General features: G+C 33.3%; 3 protein-coding genes across 6 annotated transcripts; 1 reads left to right on the top strand and 2 right to left on the bottom strand.

Moving 5' to 3' along the window:
• Positions 1-2,213, bottom strand: LOC126839421 (serine/threonine-protein phosphatase 2A activator-like). The gene is made up of 3 exons (XM_050574748.1): positions 1,639-2,213; positions 678-682; positions 1-449 (listed from the first exon to the last, which is right to left on the bottom strand). The coding sequence occupies exons 1-3, from the start codon at positions 2,211-2,213 to the stop codon at positions 1-3; spliced, it is 1,029 nt and encodes a 342-aa protein (XP_050430705.1).
• Positions 2,214-2,571: 358 nt separating this feature from the next.
• On the top strand, positions 2,572-4,115 carry LOC126838738 (eclosion hormone). Its single transcript, XM_050573403.1, has 2 exons — positions 2,572-2,676; positions 3,705-4,115. The coding sequence occupies exon 2, from the start codon at positions 3,722-3,724 to the stop codon at positions 3,962-3,964; it is 243 nt and encodes an 80-aa protein (XP_050429360.1). The 5' UTR covers positions 2,572-2,676; positions 3,705-3,721; the 3' UTR covers positions 3,965-4,115.
• Positions 4,065-19,223, bottom strand: LOC126838733 (peroxidase-like). 4 transcript variants are annotated; one of them, XM_050573396.1, is made up of 16 exons: positions 19,055-19,223; positions 10,656-10,796; positions 10,507-10,583; positions 9,982-10,072; positions 9,274-9,662; positions 9,031-9,204; positions 8,741-8,965; positions 8,549-8,676; positions 8,364-8,477; positions 8,163-8,295; positions 7,754-8,084; positions 7,515-7,684; positions 7,338-7,446; positions 7,164-7,263; positions 6,255-6,805; positions 4,065-4,984 (listed from the first exon to the last, which is right to left on the bottom strand). In XM_050573396.1, the coding sequence occupies exons 3-16, from the start codon at positions 10,562-10,564 to the stop codon at positions 4,312-4,314; spliced, it is 3,246 nt and encodes a 1,081-aa protein (XP_050429353.1). In that variant the 5' UTR covers positions 10,565-10,583; positions 10,656-10,796; positions 19,055-19,223; the 3' UTR covers positions 4,065-4,311. The 4 variants fall into 4 exon arrangements, with proteins under 4 accessions (XP_050429353.1, XP_050429351.1, XP_050429350.1 ...); XM_050573394.1 differs by having other exon boundaries at positions 19,131-19,172; XM_050573393.1 differs by lacking the exon at positions 19,055-19,223 and adding an exon at positions 13,151-13,920.
• Positions 19,224-20,423: the final 1,200 nt, after the last annotated feature.

The following is a 20,423-nucleotide window of genomic DNA, read 5'->3' as shown; positions in this document are numbered from 1 at the left end:
CTATTCGGACTTACAACCTTCGGCTTCTATCTCCTCCATTTCTTCCGTTATGCCACTTAAGTTGATGGGTATTCTATTGTAGAACTCTTTTTCAAACCGATTTATGTCCCGTTTGAATCCGAGTGATTCTCCAAAAACCAAATGTTTCACTATATCGTAGTTGTTCAGCAAATCCCTTTTAAACATTTCCATTAGTCCTTGGTTGACCTTTTCCCAGTTTGATAAAGATTTTAAACTCCAAAGCTGGTACGAGTGTTTCCAGAACGGTTCTGATTGTTTAAGCGAGTGTAAATTATGCAAACAATCCATAAAAATAAAATCTGACTTATAGAGTTTTGCTGTTCTTGTTTCGTCTATTGATATTGGTAGTATATTACATTTATTTTCTATCAATTGAGCGCTGCCCCATAGAAAAGGCAAATAATGATAATCGTTTAAACCAAAACTTCCTAATTTATTTGACGGTATTAACCCATAAACTTGAATCATTTCTTTAATAATTTGAAAATACCTAAAAAAAAAATGTTAATTATTTATTTTAAACCATATTTTGGAAGTTACAATAGACAATTTTACTAAGAAATTTTAGTAAAAAATTGTCTAAAATAGTTGTTTAACATTTTTTTTTCACATTTATCTAAATATAATTCAATTTATCAAATCATTGGATAATTAACTTGAACTATAGGTTAAATGTTTGTTCTAGACATTGGCGCAACTAGAATTTATTTTCTAGTGGGGTATACATTCTATAGACTTTCTTTAAAGTAAATCAATGTTTAATGTAACTTTTATTTAGGTAACTAAATTATACTTAAAAAATTAAAAACTGTAAAATAACATGCCATTTTATTGTAAATCTTGAAAACTTGAATTTTAAATTCTAAAAAAACATTTGCGCTACTGGTTATAAAACGTATTATAAAAACGTATTTCATACGTTTGATAGAAATAGCTGAAACCCTAATAATAAATATTGTGTACGTTGTAATATAATATGGAACGATGAAATTAAATAAATTACAATATGTACAAATAATAAATAAACATTTACGATTTAATTAAAAAAATATTAGAATATTAATTATATAAAGTATCTTAAGTTATTAAATTGAAAATTATTGAAATTCAAATTATTTTTTTCGTTATTACGAAAATCAGACATTTAAAAAATCAAATCATCAATACAATTATAACAATATAATATAATAATATATATTGTGAAGTTTTTATTGTGGTTTTTCGATTAGTGTATTTGAATGATTTGTGGTTAACACAATACTATTACTTCCATATGTTTTTTTGTTTTTTTTTTTTTGTACATGTGCATTATGCGATTTTGAACTCTCCTTTCAAAATTTGGTTAAATACTAGTTTATTTATTGACGCACCATAAAAAAAAATACCAGTTTTTATCCCCCTTTACCCAGTAATCACCTCAATATTACTGTGCCGGATTTATAATAATACTATGCGCTGCTGTTAAACAAATATGACACAGCTTTTTTTAGGAAAAAAATATTTACACTATCGTAACATAACATTATGTATGCCTAGATAATAAAATTAAAAAAGATCAGTTGTTTCTGAGAGAAACGTTTTGTTCTCGTTATCATAGACGCCTAACTTCGTACTTACTTATCGAACAGTAGACAAACTACGTACGGTTCGTCCAAGGGAGTCAAGAAATTTAATTTGTACAATATTATGAGAAACATTGTGAACGAAATTTCGTGTTGTATCCCGTATTCCATATTTTCCGGCGCGCCAAAGCTTTGTTTCAAGTACACGGGCAGTTCTACGGTCAAATGGCTGCCTATTGCACCGTACATTTGTACTATCAGCGTATGTCCATCGGAGTGTAACATTTTATGGAATTTTTGGAACAGTGAAACCGGCGAATACCCAGAGTTGATGTCCGATTGATTGTGAGTGGCCCAAGCATGGACATTGTTTAGTATGTCCAACACCATTTGCACCCTGGAAGACCACGGCGGTTTTGTCGATTGATCTGAGCAGGCAATTGTTATTTTAGATTGGACTGTCCCTTGCACTTCTTCGTTCATCTGCCGCATAAAAGCCACAATGTCGCCGAAGGCCTCGCTACATTCCCATTCGAACATGTCTCGTCGGTGATGTACACGTCTCTGGACTTTTTCCACCTTCACGTCGATCGTCACGTCTGGGTCGTCATTGTCGTCGATGAGGTACATGACAGATTCTAGTAAAACGCACACTGTTAAAAAAAACTGCAAATAAATTAACAGTTAACATGAAAAAAACAGCTTCCGACCGATTACGTCCAACAGAAACAATAATATATTTTAACAAACAGCGGGGAAACACAATATAAAAGTATGTAACGCGTAACTATGATTATAATATAATTATCCTAATTTGCACAAAACGAAATACTCGCATATTATCGACTATAACAGCTGTACACCGATAGTGGTTTACGTCAATATAAAATTAGATAGATTTAAGTGAAAATGACCACGGGTGGTTTTTCGGGTTCTATAATCTTATAATAGACACAAAAATATGTGTCAACTTGATTAGAGTCGAGCCCTATAAAACCACCCTGTACCGTGTGAATTATTCAGTGTATTCAGAACGTCCAATTGTTTACAACAAGTGGCTACTACCTACTCCGTCGTTAGTTTCAAATCTCGAGTGAGTATTTTTTTCATCATTATATAATATATTATACCTACTATTAGAAAATAATTTTCCATAGATTTGTATGTAGTAATAAATTAGAGCTGCGAGTAACTTGTGGAGCTCCAAAATTTTCCCTACCTCATAAAGCCATCTCTATACTAATACTATTAAATTATAAAATTATGTATAAAAAAATTCCATTTTTTTCATCTAAAAAGTATGAAAATATAGACAATATATGTTAAAATGTATCATGTCGAACTAGTTTTGTTTTAAAATTGTACGGCAATAAGTAAAAACTACTAAGAAAATTATTCCAATTTTAATAAGTTACAACCCCGCTGTAACTATCAAAATGCATACATTATGATAACAGATAATTTAGTTGATATCCTGACAAGAGGATGTAATACCTACTCTCTTTCAGCTATGCTGGGCACTGGTGTAAGGAAAGAAGATTGAATAAAAAAAAATGAGTGAATAAGAGGTTGCTTAAGGTACTCGTATGACTTAAAATTGTAATAGTAGAAAAACGAAGAGAAAAATATGCTTAAGTTGTATTGTGTTATGAGGAGAGAAAATTATGTAACAGTGACAGTTGGTAATCGAGACGAAACATAAATGTGAACTGTATGCAAACAAATAAATAGGTAGACACTAGAAAAGGGAACTAGAACGAGGTCTAGAAAAAGTAATCAAAGGTGGTTGATAATGTAAAGTAGTAGTATTAATGAAAGTTTCTCGCATGCATGTAAACTCACAAAAATAGATAGTCCCATACTCCATAGTACCTACAGAAATATTTAACTTAGAAAGCTTTTTCAAAAACGACATAAACTTACTATTATTAGGGGTGGTGGTATTGAAAAAATTACCAAAATTTTGATATTGATTTTTCAGTTATTATTTTATTAGATAAGGAAAAGATAATATTTTTTTAAATTATTATGAAGAGGGATTATTATTTAGATTAGAGAGTAATAGTGGTTTGACGAAACAGACTGACAGCGCTAACATAATGATTTATATTAACACAACAGGTAATTTCAAAAAGAAAATGAACGGAACCACCAAAAAAACCGTTATCGCCGTGTTGGTATTAATGGTCATTGGAACTGCCATGGCTGACATGGCCGACGTGGGAATGTGCATCAGGAATTGTGCGCAGTGCAAGAAGATGTTGGGAGCTTACTTCGAGGGACCGTTATGTGCTGACGCCTGTGTCAAGTTCAAAGGAAAGATGATTCCGGATTGCGAAAACATCGATTCCGTGGCACCGTTCCTCAACAAACTCGAATGAAATATATAATGTCAAAAAATAATATTATCCCGCATTTAAAATGTACACGTTGTAGTACATAATATTATGTAAACGAAATAGTATTATAAAAACAAACAAATTATAAAAAATATATATAATATTAATAAATCAGGTAACTTGATTACATTAACTTAAACGAGTCTCATGCATTATTACACACTACTAAACATTTTTATCGACTAACATATCTATGTCTCACGACAGAACGGTACAGCGTAGGAACCAAAACAGGCGCATACGAGAGTGATGCGTTTTGGTTTCTGCGCGGTACCGTTCTCTCATCAGACAGAGTAGGTATAAGTATTAATAATAATTATTTAACACATTTAAACGCTCTGCACAAACGACATTCTCCAGTAGGCGTTGTTTTTTTTTTTTTCGGGCGTTGCCCTGTAGTTAACCGACGATGAAGACGGTTCGTTTTGGTCGTCGCCGTCGTCGAACGACGACCCCTTGGGCTTGCTCCTGGACCTATACTCGTCCCTGAGTCTCGAGTACATCTCCTCGTTGTCGTGCCCCGTCTTGTGGTAATCGCGCAGAGGGTGCAAGGGGTCGTCTTCTCTGGTGTAACGCGATCCGGACCGTTCCGAGGGCGACGTTTTGGATGACTCGTACGCTTCCCCGTGATCTATGCTAATGACGTCACCGCCATCGGAAGAGTCCTCGTAGTTGCCCACCGTCATAAACGACTTGGGACCTCCGCCGCCAGACGGATCCAGGTAATCGTCGTAGGATTTAGGTCCTGAGTACGGTTTGCTGCTGCTGAGAGACGAGTAATCGTGGCCGATACCGGCGGACGAATAAGGAGCCGCCGAATAAGACGGCGAATATGGTCTCCCCATGGAGTGTGTGCCCCTGGAGGGTTTGAAATCGTGTTCGTGGGGATTTGAGTTGTACGAGCTGTATGAGTTGTAATCCGGCTTTCCGCGGTGCTTAGGTCGCGACGACGGCCGGCTGCTAGGTCTGTCCGCGTCGATGAATTTCGGTAACGTTAGAGGTCTATGTGTGAAAATAACAACAATGTAAATCATTAAACATTTTTTATCAGATTCGTCAATTACATTATTTGTATTTTACATGCGTTAAAATGTAGTTAAACATGTTTTATTAATTTTAAATAGCAAATGTTTAACTAGGGATTTGATTAGAGTATGTTTTTAATTTTCGTTTTAAATGATATTGTAAAAACCATAAATATAAACTTTAAAAATTGAAATTTTTCACATAGAAATTAATATTTAACAAACAATTTTAAATTGTGCCACGATCGATACCTTGTCGTGAAGAATTTAAATTACTTATTATTACATTATTTAAGACTATTCGTCTTTTGCACTTTTATATAACTGAACGACAACCAAATCGATGATCATTGGCGATAATTAAGGGGGGGTAGGTATACTAAAAAAACTAGGATTATTAAATTGGTCCTATTCATTTCAATAAATAAATCCTTCGTTAAAAAAAAAAAAAATTAAGTCTAAAAAGTAGGTATTTACATAATGTAGTATATATAATAAATCTGACTCATTCATATTAATAAAAATAAGATCTATAAATTATACTGATATTTTAATAACACGAGTAGGTCGAACAATTAATGAGAAAAAACCAGCTTAAGCAAAAAGATTCAATTGATTACTCTTAAATTAGCATCCAACATATCAATGTTCTTATAACCAAATTTATAAATGTTTTTGATTTAGAAACATTATTTGGATAGAGATCAAGACTAGGTCTGAATGAACTATAATTTTCATTTGGAGATCTATAAATACATACCTATTATCATGAAGTTAAATACCCGCCGAAGAACTTACGAATACAATATTTGTTGAAGTTGAATCTAAGTTCTAACGTTATGGATGTGATAAAGGATCTCAGAATGTTCATTACAGAATTTGTTATAGTATATATTACGTCATATATATATATGTATATATGTGTAATAGCTATATTTTTATTAAATTTAATCAAATATGTTAAAATAAAACTTCATGAACTAATATTAGAATAAAATTCTAATTTCTCTAATTCTCTACTATTACAATAGTAATAGACAGAACAGGCACTTTCAATGCCTAATCGATGTTTGAGTGTGACATTGTTTAATTCAAAATTAACGTTCTGATTTTTCCAGAAAGAGGTCTTGAAAATTAAAAGTTACTCTACAACCATAGTAATAGAGATTGTACTATACTCTGTCTCGCGAGAGAACGGCATTGCGTAGATATTTTTTTATGCTACCTACAACTGCAGTAGTTCTTACCTGTGATTGCCTTCGTCGTCCACTTCCATGGGAACGTATTCGTAATGCGAATTGTGATCTCCATCATCGTCGGTCTCGTCCTCGTGGTCTTCTTCGGCCGCCTCATTTTGCTGACCGTCGTAGTAGCCGTGGTGGTTGCTGGTGGCCGGCGTCAACCTGTGCCCGTCGTAGAAAGGTACATTGGGCCGGTATTCCTCGTCCGAGTCGTAATCGAGCCGAGGCTCCATTATGGCCTGCGTCATGTCCGCGTTGGCCTCGCGTTTGATCGGCACGTCTTTTGGTTTGTTCGACGGCTTTGCCATTTCACCCGGCAAGTCGAGACGGTCGTCTCCGGCCGTTGCGTTGGCCAAAGAAGCTGCCTCGATGCCTCTCTTCACCCTGGTCGTATCGCCGTATACGGTGTTGGAATCCGTGTTCTCGTCGGCATCAATTATTGTTATAACGCGCGTCCCAGCAGTATCCGTCAATCCCGGCATAGTGGTGTTACATTTTTCGCATAACAATATCTGAGCTTCGGTCATGCCAGTCTTCAAGTTATTCAACACGTTTGTCTAAGCACGTTTTAGTAAGTAAAATTATTACATTGCTGTTTTATCAATTATACTACAACAAAGAAAAAAGTTAGGTTAGCTGTGTTGAGGTACGGGTAGTCGGTAAGTATTACAGTTAACCTTACGGCAGACGATAATAGAGGAATCGGATTGTTTCTTAATTGTTATGTACATAAAAGGTGTAGGTACTTTTATCGTATTTCTTTCCGTTTCCACCTATGAAGGACACCTAACTTTTTTTTATTAATGGATCATAGCAGCATATCAAATTAAGTAATAAGTTATTTTATGCCAATTGTCAAAATATTGGGAAAATATTAACTTTACTTTTTTCTTTGTTGTTTTAAATAAAACTCACATGTCGTACATTAGGTGCGGTAGTGTCAAGTGTTGGATCAGCCCATTTGGTTAGGTCCATTCTCGGTATAAGGCCGCTCCTACAGGGTACTCTAGGATTTCTGTAGAGAAAAAATATCGTCATTATTTATTGTATTTTGTTTTCAAAACAGTGATTCCATTAATATAAACTCACAATTCGTGGTCTGGTAACACCATTGGATACATTTGAACTGTGTCGATGATATCGGTATTGTCACAGACCAAACGCGACATCTTAACATTTCTGATTTCTTGTAATTGATCTGTATATAAAATCAGATATTCGATCAGTAAGCGCTCTGTGCAGCAAACAGGTACCGATTATATTTACCGCGAGTGAACGAAGACTGTTGGTTGGGTAGTTCGTACCAGAATCTATCGCCTTTTTTCAACTGTCCAAACTGCGATGCTATAATACAAGCGAACGTGGGGCCGATAACACTGCCAGCAGCTGAATTTTCAGACACTCCACCGGACCACAGATCGATATCAAACGGCGATCTAACAAAATTGATTAAACACAAATTACATTTCATAGAGATCATTTACATATGTCTAACATCAACTCACGCGTAAACCATTTGGTATCTCTGAATGGTCGCGTTGGGCATGAAACCGGTCATTTCTTCAAATCTGTTGGCTACGGGTAGTCCACAATGACGTCTGAACTCCATGTAGCCGGGAAGACCGAAATCTCTACCCCTCTGCACGTTAAACGACACTAAATCGAAACCAAAACCTTTCCCTGGCTTTTTGATCAGATTGTTTGTCACTTCTCGCGTGATTGAGTCGTCCATAGCTTGAGCCACTTGGTTCATGAGACCCATAAAGTATTCGTCAATAGCGCCTGCCCGGTACAAATCAAATGGCCGACGAATCAAGTCGGAAAGCCTCTTGGAAGCTAAACAATATAGTGTTATTATGATCAATGATTCGAATCTTAATGTGATCGGTCAGTATGTGGTCAAATGATAATTACCGATAAAACCGTGTGCTTTGCTCCATCGCTCTATGGTATTTGGCAAAAGCGAATGACCGAAACGGAATGCGGCTGCCGAAAACGAAGCTAAAATATTGGGATTAGCGTCTGGATCATAGCCGTCCCAAAATCCCTAAATTGCACATAAGTAAAATTTAAGTAAAATATAAAATGTATGTATTGTATTAAATTTGTTTTTACTTGTTTTTGAGTCGTTAACCCATGTTTATCCATTAAATTTTTGCCTAAAAGTATGGGCAAGAACTCGTTGAACGTAATGTGCTGTATTTCGGCTACGACTATTCGCTTTGCCTCCTAAAAAACAGGAAAGTCAATTTTATTCTTAACTAACACTCGTTATTGTATATTTTGTATTAATATGTTACCTGATACAGCATTTCATCGTTCCAATGCGGATTGATTTGTGATAATTCCTTGGCCACGCGATTATGCTCTCTAGCCATCAGTGTGTGAATACATGTTAACACGAGTTGTTCGTTCACTCGAATCTCTCCTAAACCCGTCAAAAATAAATATACAACCGTTAATTGCTCCTGAAGAACATTCGACTAAATTACCTGATTCAAAACAGTATTGCGAAGAGTTGGATCTGATACATCCTTCGTCAGGAACGTTCAATTTCATAGGAAGCAACTCTTTCAATCCCAAATCCGCAAACGCTGGGTTCATCCTCAACTGACCGGTAATCCCTGATCTCAGGTACCTGGATGTCGCTTCGTCCGCTCCGTATATGGTGTTTCCGTCGATGACCGGTGTCAATACGTTAAACGGAGCTTTGGGGCCTACAATAATTTATAAGAAAACAAGTTAGAAATGAAGAACGGTTCCGCATCTAAACAAATATTACCTAATCTGCAGTCCGGCTGCACTCCAGGATATGACCTGACAAAATCTTGACATTTCACGTTGTGACTCCGGTAGAAGTTATCGTCTTCCGGTATTTTTATCTCGTAGCAGTATTTGTTTTTTAAGTGTTCTGGACGGTCGCAGCACTCCTCGGGTTCGTTCCTGTTCACCGGATCTACAATGACCGGATGGTTAACGTGCCGCCACCACCACATACGGCATAGCCTACGATTTTAGTACTTACCTAGAGGTGTCGCGGTCAAAGTGAGATCATGATCCATAAACTGGCCCCAAGCTACCAGCATAACGGTGCCGGCGTGTTCATGACGACCGTCATCCGGGTGAACGGTTTTGGACACGACCCTGGCCAACGGCAATGGATCTCCAGAAGCGGCCACTTTGGGAGCTGACACCTTGTCCGAGTAACGCGGTGCCATCAACCTATTGAACGTAGACATGGTAGAACCCCAATTCGGGTGAGCTATGTTGTTGCACAGGCCATCGGGTCTGCGGTACTTGCCGGCCTTGCACGCCACCCTCGACAAGCACGAAGGACACACATTCCTGATCAAAGTCTTGGAAGTGTCGATCATCGGTAAGAACTTGTTCACGTCGTCGGCGTTCAAGTCGAACCTGTAAATCGAATTGGATTTCCGGTGAAACGTGGTAAGACTATTTTGCGTTGTGTGTATTCTAGAGGGAGGGAAGTGACCCGTGTCTTGCATGGTCGAAAGTTGAATATATTTAACTATGCGGTTAGCTGCGATAACGTTTGCGTACCATGACACAGTGAATTGTGAACACCCTTTAAGGTTTGTTTTCCAAACGTTTTAAAGCACATCACATCCAAAAATACAAAGTTATCATATTATAGTTATTATAAAAAATTAAGGTAAATGATATTTATTTTATTTTTTATACTTTTATCTAAGTAAGTATTTTATTTTCTTACATTTTCGCCAGCACTTGGGAAACGTCCAATAGCATCTCTCCGAGTTTGGCGAAATGCAAAGGTCCCAATATTTCATTAGTTTCCGTTAGCTCTGAAAAACCCGAATACACGCATCATTAATCCATAGAGTAATATAGAGATCAAAAACATTAATTCGACGAGGGTTGCAATTTTCTGTGCAGCCACTTTAGAGAGAAACCCATATTTATACGGTAATTGGTAAATAATTGTGGTAACACTACTTAAGTATGGTAACACACTTTTGTTATCATTTAATGTTACTTATCGCCACGCTTTAAGATAATATTATCTATAATTGTACTTATCACAAGTAAGTTATGGAAGCAGGTTGTCAAAACATAATTTTTATACGCACAATTATTTTTTTTATGGCTATGGTCAAACTAATAATCGCAACCTTTGCCGAAACAACGTGGAATGTAGACGATATAGAGAACGGCTCTTCTACATTACTCAATGCTATAACCCAATCGTCGACCACATACACAATCAGGGATGACTTACTGTGATTGTTTTGGACGTCCAGGAACACTCTGTTCACCGTGTCGTACGTGATGCACATGTGAGCCGACGAACGCTGCCTGTTAACAAAAATTTAAAAAAGCCCATTTAAAAAATCTTCATTTTGAAACATTAAACACGTGAATACTCACGGAGGACCCTGCCCGCTGTTGTATATGAAATGTTTCGAACCCTCGAGCACTACGGCGCAATCGTTTCCGTCCACTCCCTCGATTGGTACATACTGAGCGGCATGTCCAAAATAGTGCAGGTACGCACACCATAAAAACGTCCTGTTTCAAAAAGAGATAACCGTGTATTTTTAATCCGCACACGTCAAACGGGTGTTCGGTTTGGCCAATATTGCGACCATTGTAAACTGTCCATTTATAAGTTTACCACATTTTTATGTGCACTAATTTTTCGAGGTAGTACAAAATAATACAGTATTAAATTGTGTTACAACAGATACGTGCTTGGAGCGGAACCGCCGGCGGTGACTTATAGGAATAATAATATTATTGTAAAGTCATTCAGCCGTGAATAAAAAATATGTCTTTTTTCACACGTCTAAACGGAATTGACAAAAATAATCGCATTCGCGGTTATTTCGTTTTTAACTATTGTCGTTTTTTTATAATACTTTTAAGTTTCACTCTGGCGCCTATACGAATAGTCATCGGGTTTTCTAATACAAACTTTTCTCCTTAGCATTTATTTAACGACGCATACATTATATATTCGAAATCTGCTGTATTCGTCTCGGATTTCCCTTATCCTGGTTAAGTCACAATGAGGTTCACAGCAGTTTATCCACCGAAATACAGTATATTTATTACAAGTACCTACAGATCAGCCTCAAAGACACACCTCTATGTTTGTGGTTACTATCTGCTGTATTTGTTTTTATTAATTCGTTATTAAATGTACTAAAAAATTACTTATGCTAACGGGGTGAAAAATATAATAATTTCATTTAAATTTAAAAGTATAGCTAATTATAAAAATGTAATTTATATTGATTGCCTATTATAAAAATGTCTAAATAATTAATTTGCCACATTTTGTTTCAATCTATTTAAATATAAAAAATTTAGTATTATGGCAATTATTGTTTTATACATTTTATCATACTTATGTTCTAATTATTGACTATTTAAAACTGGTTCAAGTTCAGTTATTTCTTTTTTTTTTAAAAAGCTCTCATCGTAAATAATCATTGGCTAAAATGTTTTTCTCTGAAATATCCGGTTACGGAGCAGTAGGGTATCCAAAGAGGTAATGTGATCAATATAAATTACAACCTCTATCAAATTAAGTGATTGTTACAAGAACCCTTATTTTCATACTAATTATAGTTTAACAAATTATACAATATATTTTATTTATACAACTAACAAGTGTTATGTAAGTATTACTTTAACAAAATTGTAGTCTAACCTTTACAAAATGTATTACCGAAAATTATTTTATTTTGACACGTCGCTTTAAAATTCTAAATCATAATTTCGTGTTATAATTACATTGCATTTATTAGAGTAACCATATTTCTAGTTATAGAATTAGAAGGAGATTAAATATGGGAAAAATAATGACGTAGTAATCTATCACGTCATTATGGTTAGGTACCGTTTTATGCTGTATCATGTTCCAACGAAAAGAGTTTTTTATTCAAAAGACGATATCTTTAGATCATTATAGTCTCCTTGGAATTCTTTGATATTCTGCCTTTAATAAGCGGTAAAACTTGTATAACTTGGCAATAACTCGCTAATAAGTTAAAGGTAAATGAAAATGTAAGGTGATTTATTAATCTCTTGTGTATTTGTGACAAAAACCCTCCACTTTGTTCCATGTAAAAAAGGATTAGTAAAAAAAAAATTCTTTTAACGCTATAAGCTGTGATATTATATTGTATGATGTGCATATTCATATTAAAATAATGATTAAAAAGATATTTTTATAGCTGTACAGCCATAATTCAGCCGTATACTTTAAAAAAAAAAATTGTTTTCGCATAGTTTTATACAACAAAAACTTGGCTATACAAGATAAATTATAACACCTAGTCTAATTTTGCACTTCACAAATTAAACTTGGATCAAATAAAAAAAATATAATTATAAATATTTTTTACTTTACTTTGGACTTCACAGATATTTCAAAAGGTTGTATGGTTAAGATTGTATGTTGGAGTGATAAAAAAAGCGCGGTAAAATTGCACATTACAAACATCATGACCCAAAAATGGACTCAGTTCCACTAATCGAAGTCAAGAATAAATTATCTGTTCAGTTCTATAATAGAGTATTACTTTAATTTTTTTCTTCTGAAAATTCTGAAGAGAAAATCGAAGTATTATAAGTAAGTTTTAAATGAACAAAGAATTAAAAAAAATCATTACCCAAAATTCATCCATGATTTAATCTTTAGACTATTATACACTACAATATTTAATTAAAAATCTATTTTAAGATCATTAAATAATATATCTTTTAAGATCTCAAGAAAGGCACGTCATTTATGTTAACTTCCACAAGAATTCTCTTATAATCATAATAATATATGTAATTTATTGAGGATTTTTTTAATGATTATATATAATAAACTTAAAAGAGCAACACGATTTAATAACAATAATACTTACCTAAGAATCATTGTGTTTACTTTGACACCACGGTGAGTCTTTTATCGAGTATTTCAAGTTAAACAAACCAAAAAAAAAGAAAACAAAATTACTTAAAATGTATGTATTAATATTGTTGGTTTTTAAGCTATCGGATATTAAAATTCGATCGGATCACGGGTCGGTAGTGATACGATTGAAGAACTATAGGACAGATATCAAGTAACTCTCAGAATACCCTACTCATAATTTTTTTCTCCTAGATGTGTCCACCCCGAGAAATCAAAAGGTAGCTTGGTGGGAGACAGTGTAAAATGGAAATTATAGCTGTCCAACTCTACGTCGGAAAAGCCGCATGCGATAGAACAGAACTGCGTCCGGCGAAAGGTTCATGGCAGTGGCTAACGGAAGAGAAGGGGTTACATCTTGTGATGTCGATTCCATTTTATAACATCATAACAAAATAACAACCTGTAATCATCGTCATGTAATATGGCTAAGTTTAAAATTAAAATATTTAACTCAACAATATTAATTCCAAGATAAATCTATATGTCATGATATACAATTGTCAGTCGTGTCATTTTTCTAAACTACTACATACTCCCTCAAATAAAACGGGTTGTCTTTTAAAACCTCCAATGTGCCAATTTTATTATTTTGAGTTCTTGGTATCCCTGGATACAGAAAAAAATAAGCTATCTTATGATAAAATCTACAAAGTGCTATCTTCATTGTAGAATAAATGAAAAATAAAACCTCAACTGTGTTACCTACTATAAATCGTTTTACACGTGTTAGTGTCTCCTGAACAATTAGGTTTTAGCACATTTTTTCGCGGCAACGACGTTATAATAATTAAAAGTGAACAGTGAATATAGTTTATTTAATTTTTGGAGATGAGTTGATTTGACCAGGAATATTGGTATCAAAATACTCTTGTTGAATAAGTTTGCTTAAAAATACAAGGGGAAAACTATTAAAGCAAATTGCTTTGCATAGTAAAAACATTGATTTTACATGTGACGAGTTTTTATCAGTCCCTTAACAGGTATTGTTTACCTCAACACTCAATACTTACTCTTACAAGTTACACGTTTCAATTTTTAAGTACATGAAACAATTTGTACAAAATTACAGTAAGCTGGCATCGCTTTGGCTATTTAAAAAACAAAGGTTGTAGATTTTGGACAACTTCAATAGTGTTTTTTTGGTATTGTTTACTGATGATCAATAATTATACAACATAATTTCTAGATAAGTCTATAAAATATATAAAGCTTATCGTATAAAGTTATCGTTGCACTTACTAATTAATTGTATCACACAGGTACAGGGTGTATACGTTTTTTTAAACACTTTAGGGTTACTATAGAAATAATACCCTTAGTATTGTAATAATATTGTTTTCATAAGTTTAAGAAATGTATTTAGTTTATTAAATAAGTATATTTTGTACATAATTTTCTTTATAAAAGTATAGTACTAAAAGTTTATTAATTTTAACAATTTGCAAATATATATATGAATTATAGTATAACTAAAGATATAGCTAAATATAAACAGGTATAGGTATAACTAAAGATAAACAAAAATACTTCCGTATATTACTTATTATCTATTATCACTTTTTTTAAAAATTACCCCCATACCGCACTTCAATAAAGGGTTAATTATTTTAAACTGTTAATACGTTTGAAATCAGTGATCTTAAAAACATATAAATTGATGTGTGCCATGAACATTTTGTGAAAATTCAAAACCTCTCCCCCCTACTGACTGTGCAGTTATAGCCGGTCCAAAAACAAAACAACCGTCATCTTTGTAAAATTAATAGCTTCTCGTCACCATTACAGGGAGGCTAAAATTTTTGTTTTCTCGTAAGACTTCACATTTTTCTTAACCAATACACAATATTTTCGTATTTATATAAATTGGTGAAAACCTAATGATTCATGAAAAATTGATAGAGCAAATTAGTAAGTGATCTAATTTTCAGTCGTGCCAAGTGTGGTTTGCTAAGAAACAATACTTAACGCCTAATTATATATATATAATATATATTTTTTTTTTGTTCAGTAATATAATTGAATGCAATATAATATAACATACAATAGTAATTTATCTAATATCTATATAGACTATACGACCTAGTCTGGCCATTGTCATGGTTAATTGACCGAGCGTGGCCCGATGACGGATTTAAATGAAATGAAAAACTGTTTTCTTTTGTGACAATCGAAACGAGCCAATTAAAAATACGTCACGTTATTATTGCATTTAAACGGATTAAATGGCGGTTTAGTAATCTAATACGATACTGTGATCAATGTCTTTTCAAGGTGCACGAAAACTATAGAATAACTAATTTATAACACAATATTAACAAAATAAATAAAATGTTTATGCAATTTATAATATTATATTTTAGATACATCAACATTGTAATATTATGAAGTCGAATGCAATTTTGAAGTTAGTATCTATACATTTTTTTATTTAATTAATTTGTAAATGTATTTACCCTAGTTTTTGAAATTTGTTTAGCTATAACAATGTAAATTATTTTTGCTATTTCCGTTATCTACATAAAAGTGTATAAAAGCCTAATAGCTTTAGTTATATGTATAATATCATATGTACTGTATTGAAACTGTGACTAACGACATAAAGTGATAACACTATTTATTTCTATTTAATTATTCTAGATACACTTATTTTAGTTACAAAATTAGTTATAAAACAAATTATTTAGTTGTTAAAACAATTTATATTTTTATTAAATTTCTTATAATTACCAAGATCATTTTTAGAATATCGTGTACATCCAAGCTTTATTTAAAAGTAATTTTTCCACTTTCAATTGTATTCATTTTTAGGGAGCCCTCACCTCCACCCTACTATATCTGTACCCCACTACGTGTTGGGTTTTTTAAAAACTATTTTTTTTTTTAGTTTTATTAAATTATAAAGATTAAATTATTATTCAGTGAATAACAAAACTGTTGTACTATACCATTTCATTAATCGATTCTACTAGGTTTTATATTATTAAAACAATAATACTCGAGAATGTACCTGTTTTATTAAAATTGTTATTCATCCAGTAAATATGAAAATGTGAAGACATACCAAATTAAAAAGTTATATTCGTGCAAAAAGGTAATTTGAAGAAGGCTAGAGCCAAAAGTTTCTAGCTTTGGTACCAGCTGCCCGTCAATACAGCGATTAATTTGTATACAGTCAATGGTAGTTAATGGTTTTGACATGATTACAAATACATCATACACAACTTACAATTTTACAATATAAAAATTAAAGATGAACAGTGGGCAATACACATATGTTGCAGTGGGAAGATAAGTGATACACAGTAGGGTAACGGCATCAGTTACTGGCACTACCCTAATGTTTGACAATGTAGTGTTTTTTTTTTACATAAGATAAAATATAAAGATATTTTATACCATTAAGGTAATTCTTTTATAAAAAATTCATTGAAAAAATATGTTTAATATTTGCCTGATATAAAAAACATTGCATTGCCAAAGACTATATTATAGTGTCAATCGTTGGCGCAGCTACCCTAGTTGTGGTAAATAGGTGATAAAAAAAATTGTTAGTTTTTCCCTTGAAAGAAATATATAGACATATCTTCATTCCTATCTTCCCTCTCTTCTTCATCAATCACTTATACAATAATCTCTTCTCTTCCCCTACCCATCTATAGCATATTTTAAAATGACCCCAGAGGTAAGACGATTCATATTTCATTTTTATATAATATATGTTTGTTAAATGTTATTTAACAAACGTCCTTGTAAGACCCGCGCTGCCTCGAGCAAGCCTTTCCCGGTCTCGTTTTTTTTATTTTTGCAAAATAGGGCAAATGGTTAAGTTGACAGTTAAACGAACGAGATGATTTTAGAATTTTTAGTTTAACTTCTATTTTTCCTGATTTGCATAGGAAAATCGTTGTTAAACGGTATACACGACGTCATTATGATTTTACTAATTTTAGTGTCACAATAATCAATATTACCTATGACAATATATAGCACCTATAACGCGATAATCGATTTATATATAAAAAAAAAAAGAATAATACTAATAATAATAAATACCGTTTACACACCCCTTTCGCAATTCGTTGACTGGACGACTTGTGCCAAATAGTCCGTAAAATCCGCGTTTTCTATCTATAGTACAGACCGCTGTTATTTTTATTTTTTATTTCACTTCTCACTTGGTTGCTGCTGGTGTATTTTTTTTTCTTTCTCTCGTTTCTGAATTTTTTTTTTTTGTCGTATCCACGTAAATCTTTTATAGTCGTCGTTATGCAATACAAACGGGTGTATATAATTTCCCAATATCTCTGAACAGAGGTTATAAAACCGAATAACAACGATATTCGGTGCCGAAGATATATGTGTATATATATGTAAGTGGAAATATTATTATTATATGTAAAAATCGTGTATACTACATTATACTACATAATACACAACGGGACCGACGATGTCGTTATAAACTATCACATTTTTTGACGTATTATGAAGTATCTATCTGTGTACGGTGTGCCATTTATCGATGATGAAACACACCGCATCGTTTATGTGAAAACTCTATTAGAACGGTTTTATAAGGAAAAATATGCACGCACCGGAAACCGTCGGTCGAATAATAATAAATGTCTTGCGTCCAACAAAATATTAGAGGCGCTAAGGCGGAATGCATAACTACCGAAACGGTTGGCTCTGCATCAAGGTCCAAAGACGGTATTTTTCCACAACCCAAATAGGCCCATTCCGACATCTCAGTAAAATTATCGCACTCTCTCGTGGTTTATGACATATTACTCCTTCTCTGGTAGGTAGGTAAGAATTGGCATGGACAGTAATTGGATAGGTAGTAAATAGTAATTGTCAAATGGCATGGAATGACATTCTAACGGAGTGCTATTTCAAAAACCATGTCCATATAGCCCACTCAAGAGAGCACAACGACTGAGAAGCAAAGATGAAGCTCGATCAAGTTATCGGGGAGGGGTTCTTAAATGTGTATAGTATAATAGCTATAGCAACAGTATTGTAAACTATTGTAGTCATTGATGAAAAAAAATTCCTGGGAAGAATTAAACCCCCAAACCATTCTAGACTAACATTTTATTTCGTGGTTTGGATAAGATTTGCCAGCGATCGATGGAAAATGGATATGTATATAAAATGTTATTATGTATGATAGAATAAGAAACAGAAAAAAGTTAGGTAGCATTTATTATTATTATTCGTATGACAAAATAAAATGTGTATTATGTACTATTAGGTTAGATACTACCACGATACATTATTTTATTCCGTTTTTGATTAAAACGTATGTTTTATTTAGGTGCTTCACTATAGCCTTTAGAAAATTATGTATAATGAATACTATGCGGCTTACGAAAAGAGATAACGCGTAAACAGCAGTTCATCAGTAGCAATATCTAGTAGTTAGCTTGTTTTTTTCTTGATAGTTAAACATTTTAAAATGGATACAACATTTATTTTGTCCAATTGAAACTTAAAAATAACAATGTAGACAAATGGTAAAAAAAAATTTTCATCTAAACATGTTCACAAAAACTAGAAAAAGGTACCCTTCAAAGTGATTTTAGAGATAAAACACCTATGATAAAAAATATAGGAGAGAAGATTTCCAAGAGAACCTAATAAGGTGGTATTTATAACGCATTGGTCAATATGATGAATGAAAAAATATATTTTTGAAAAAATGCACCATGTCTTCTGTTTTTCTTATTATAAGTGTTTTAACTTGAAAGAAACTTTTATCTGTTTTGTTTACCTTAACATGTTTTTACCATTAATCATCTTATGATCATAATTTCACAATTTAATTAATGTGTTATTTTTTACATCGACTTACTATAAGTGTCTTTTTTGCAGTCTTCCAATTTACCGACGATTAATCTTTTTGTTTGTGGAATAAGTCATATAGTTACCTCAACATATATATTGGTTCTTTGGGTGGTGCCACTAAGCGATGGGTAAACAAATATTTTTGTACGCCACTGTAAACCGTGGAACGTTTTTCTTTTTCTTCTGCAATTCAAGCGTTGCCATTTCATTTTCCAATATAATATAAACTAGTATACAATATTATTATGTTTTTAATATGGTCAAACGCGCCTTTTGTTGCAGCCGTCGAGCCGTACCGCGGCCCGCGCATCACTGGCCGGGCCCGATTTGTAGTACCGCGTGTCTGGTAACCGCAAGTAGTCTATCTCTTAGCGCATTCATGGATTACGTGTAATGACTTAAGATTTATTTAAAAAAACATTCAAACGCAATGAAAACGTATCTTTTCGGCGAGTGTAGCCAATCGAACGTGACGGTAATCATCATGTCGCTCGCATTTTAGAAATGTCTGGGTAGTATACATTTCAATCGCTCAATGCTGTTACATATTATTATGCTATTATGCGGATTTATATTTCTTGGAATGCATGATTCGATTTTCGCAAGAGGAAGCCGAATTAAATCCCCCTCCCCCTCTTGAATTTGTCTTACAGCGTCTACACACACACACTCACACAATCAGAAAGACACTGTTATAAGTTATTACTAAATGACTTAATGTTTCCGGATAATAACACCTGGTGAAGGCGTTGCTACATTATGCTCCAGAAATATTATTTTACTATACAATTACTGTCAATTGTCAAAAACATGTCAACTGTCGACTGACCGGTATCAATGATATCGAGGGACTGGAAAGCGGATAGAATTTACGTTTTCAGTCCTAGTCGGTATTTCACCAAATGGTTTTATTTATTTATTTTAACGTGTTTTACTTTGGTGCGAAACTGAGAAAGCCAAAAAAGAATAATTTTATAATGATTTATGTGTATGTATTATTTTTGTAACAATTGCTTCTGCATATTGATGAAACCGCTGGACCGATTTACTAGAATAGGTAGCACATAAATCTATTAAATATCGTATCCGGAACGTACCTTGGCGACTCAAAAGTTTATAAAATTTAATTTAATCTTTATGTATTTGACGTTCGTAAACTATTTAAACCTTAGGATTTTTAGGGTGGCGAGAGGTAATCAGAGCTGACAATAACAATTAACTTAGTTAAATTATACATCTATAATCTAATATTTTTTTTAAAAATATGTCTATTCATTTTTATTTTTGGAAAAATAATCAATATTGCTAATAATAAGAGGTATTTGTGCATAAAAAAACAATTAGTAAATTGCCATAGAATAGTCCTAAAATCATTT

The sequence above is a fragment of the Adelges cooleyi genome, unplaced genomic scaffold, assembly GCF_023614345.1.
Source record: "Adelges cooleyi isolate 19-005CV unplaced genomic scaffold, UGA_ACOO_1.1 ACOO_flye_CR_arks_rails_tigmint_CR_PRNA_30, whole genome shotgun sequence".
NCBI lineage: Eukaryota > Metazoa > Arthropoda > Insecta > Hemiptera > Adelgidae > Adelges > Adelges cooleyi.
Note: the sequence above shows the minus strand (reverse complement) of the source record. Positions and strands in the feature narration are given on the sequence as shown.

Coding starts and splice junctions, on each gene's coding strand:
- LOC126839421 (XM_050574748.1), bottom strand. CDS start 2,213: ATGTACCTCATCGACGACAATGACGACCCAGACGTGACGATCGACGTG.
- LOC126838738 (XM_050573403.1), top strand. CDS start 3,722: ATGAACGGAACCACCAAAAAAACCGTTATCGCCGTGTTGGTATTAATG.
- LOC126838733 (XM_050573393.1), bottom strand. Junction 10,073..10,506: donor GGACGTCCAAAACAATCACA/GTAAGTCATCCC, acceptor CGGGTTTTTCAG/AGCTAACGGAAACTAATGAA. Junction 7,264..7,337: donor GTGTTACCAGACCACGAATT/GTGAGTTTATAT, acceptor TTTTCTCTACAG/AAATCCTAGAGTACCCTGTA.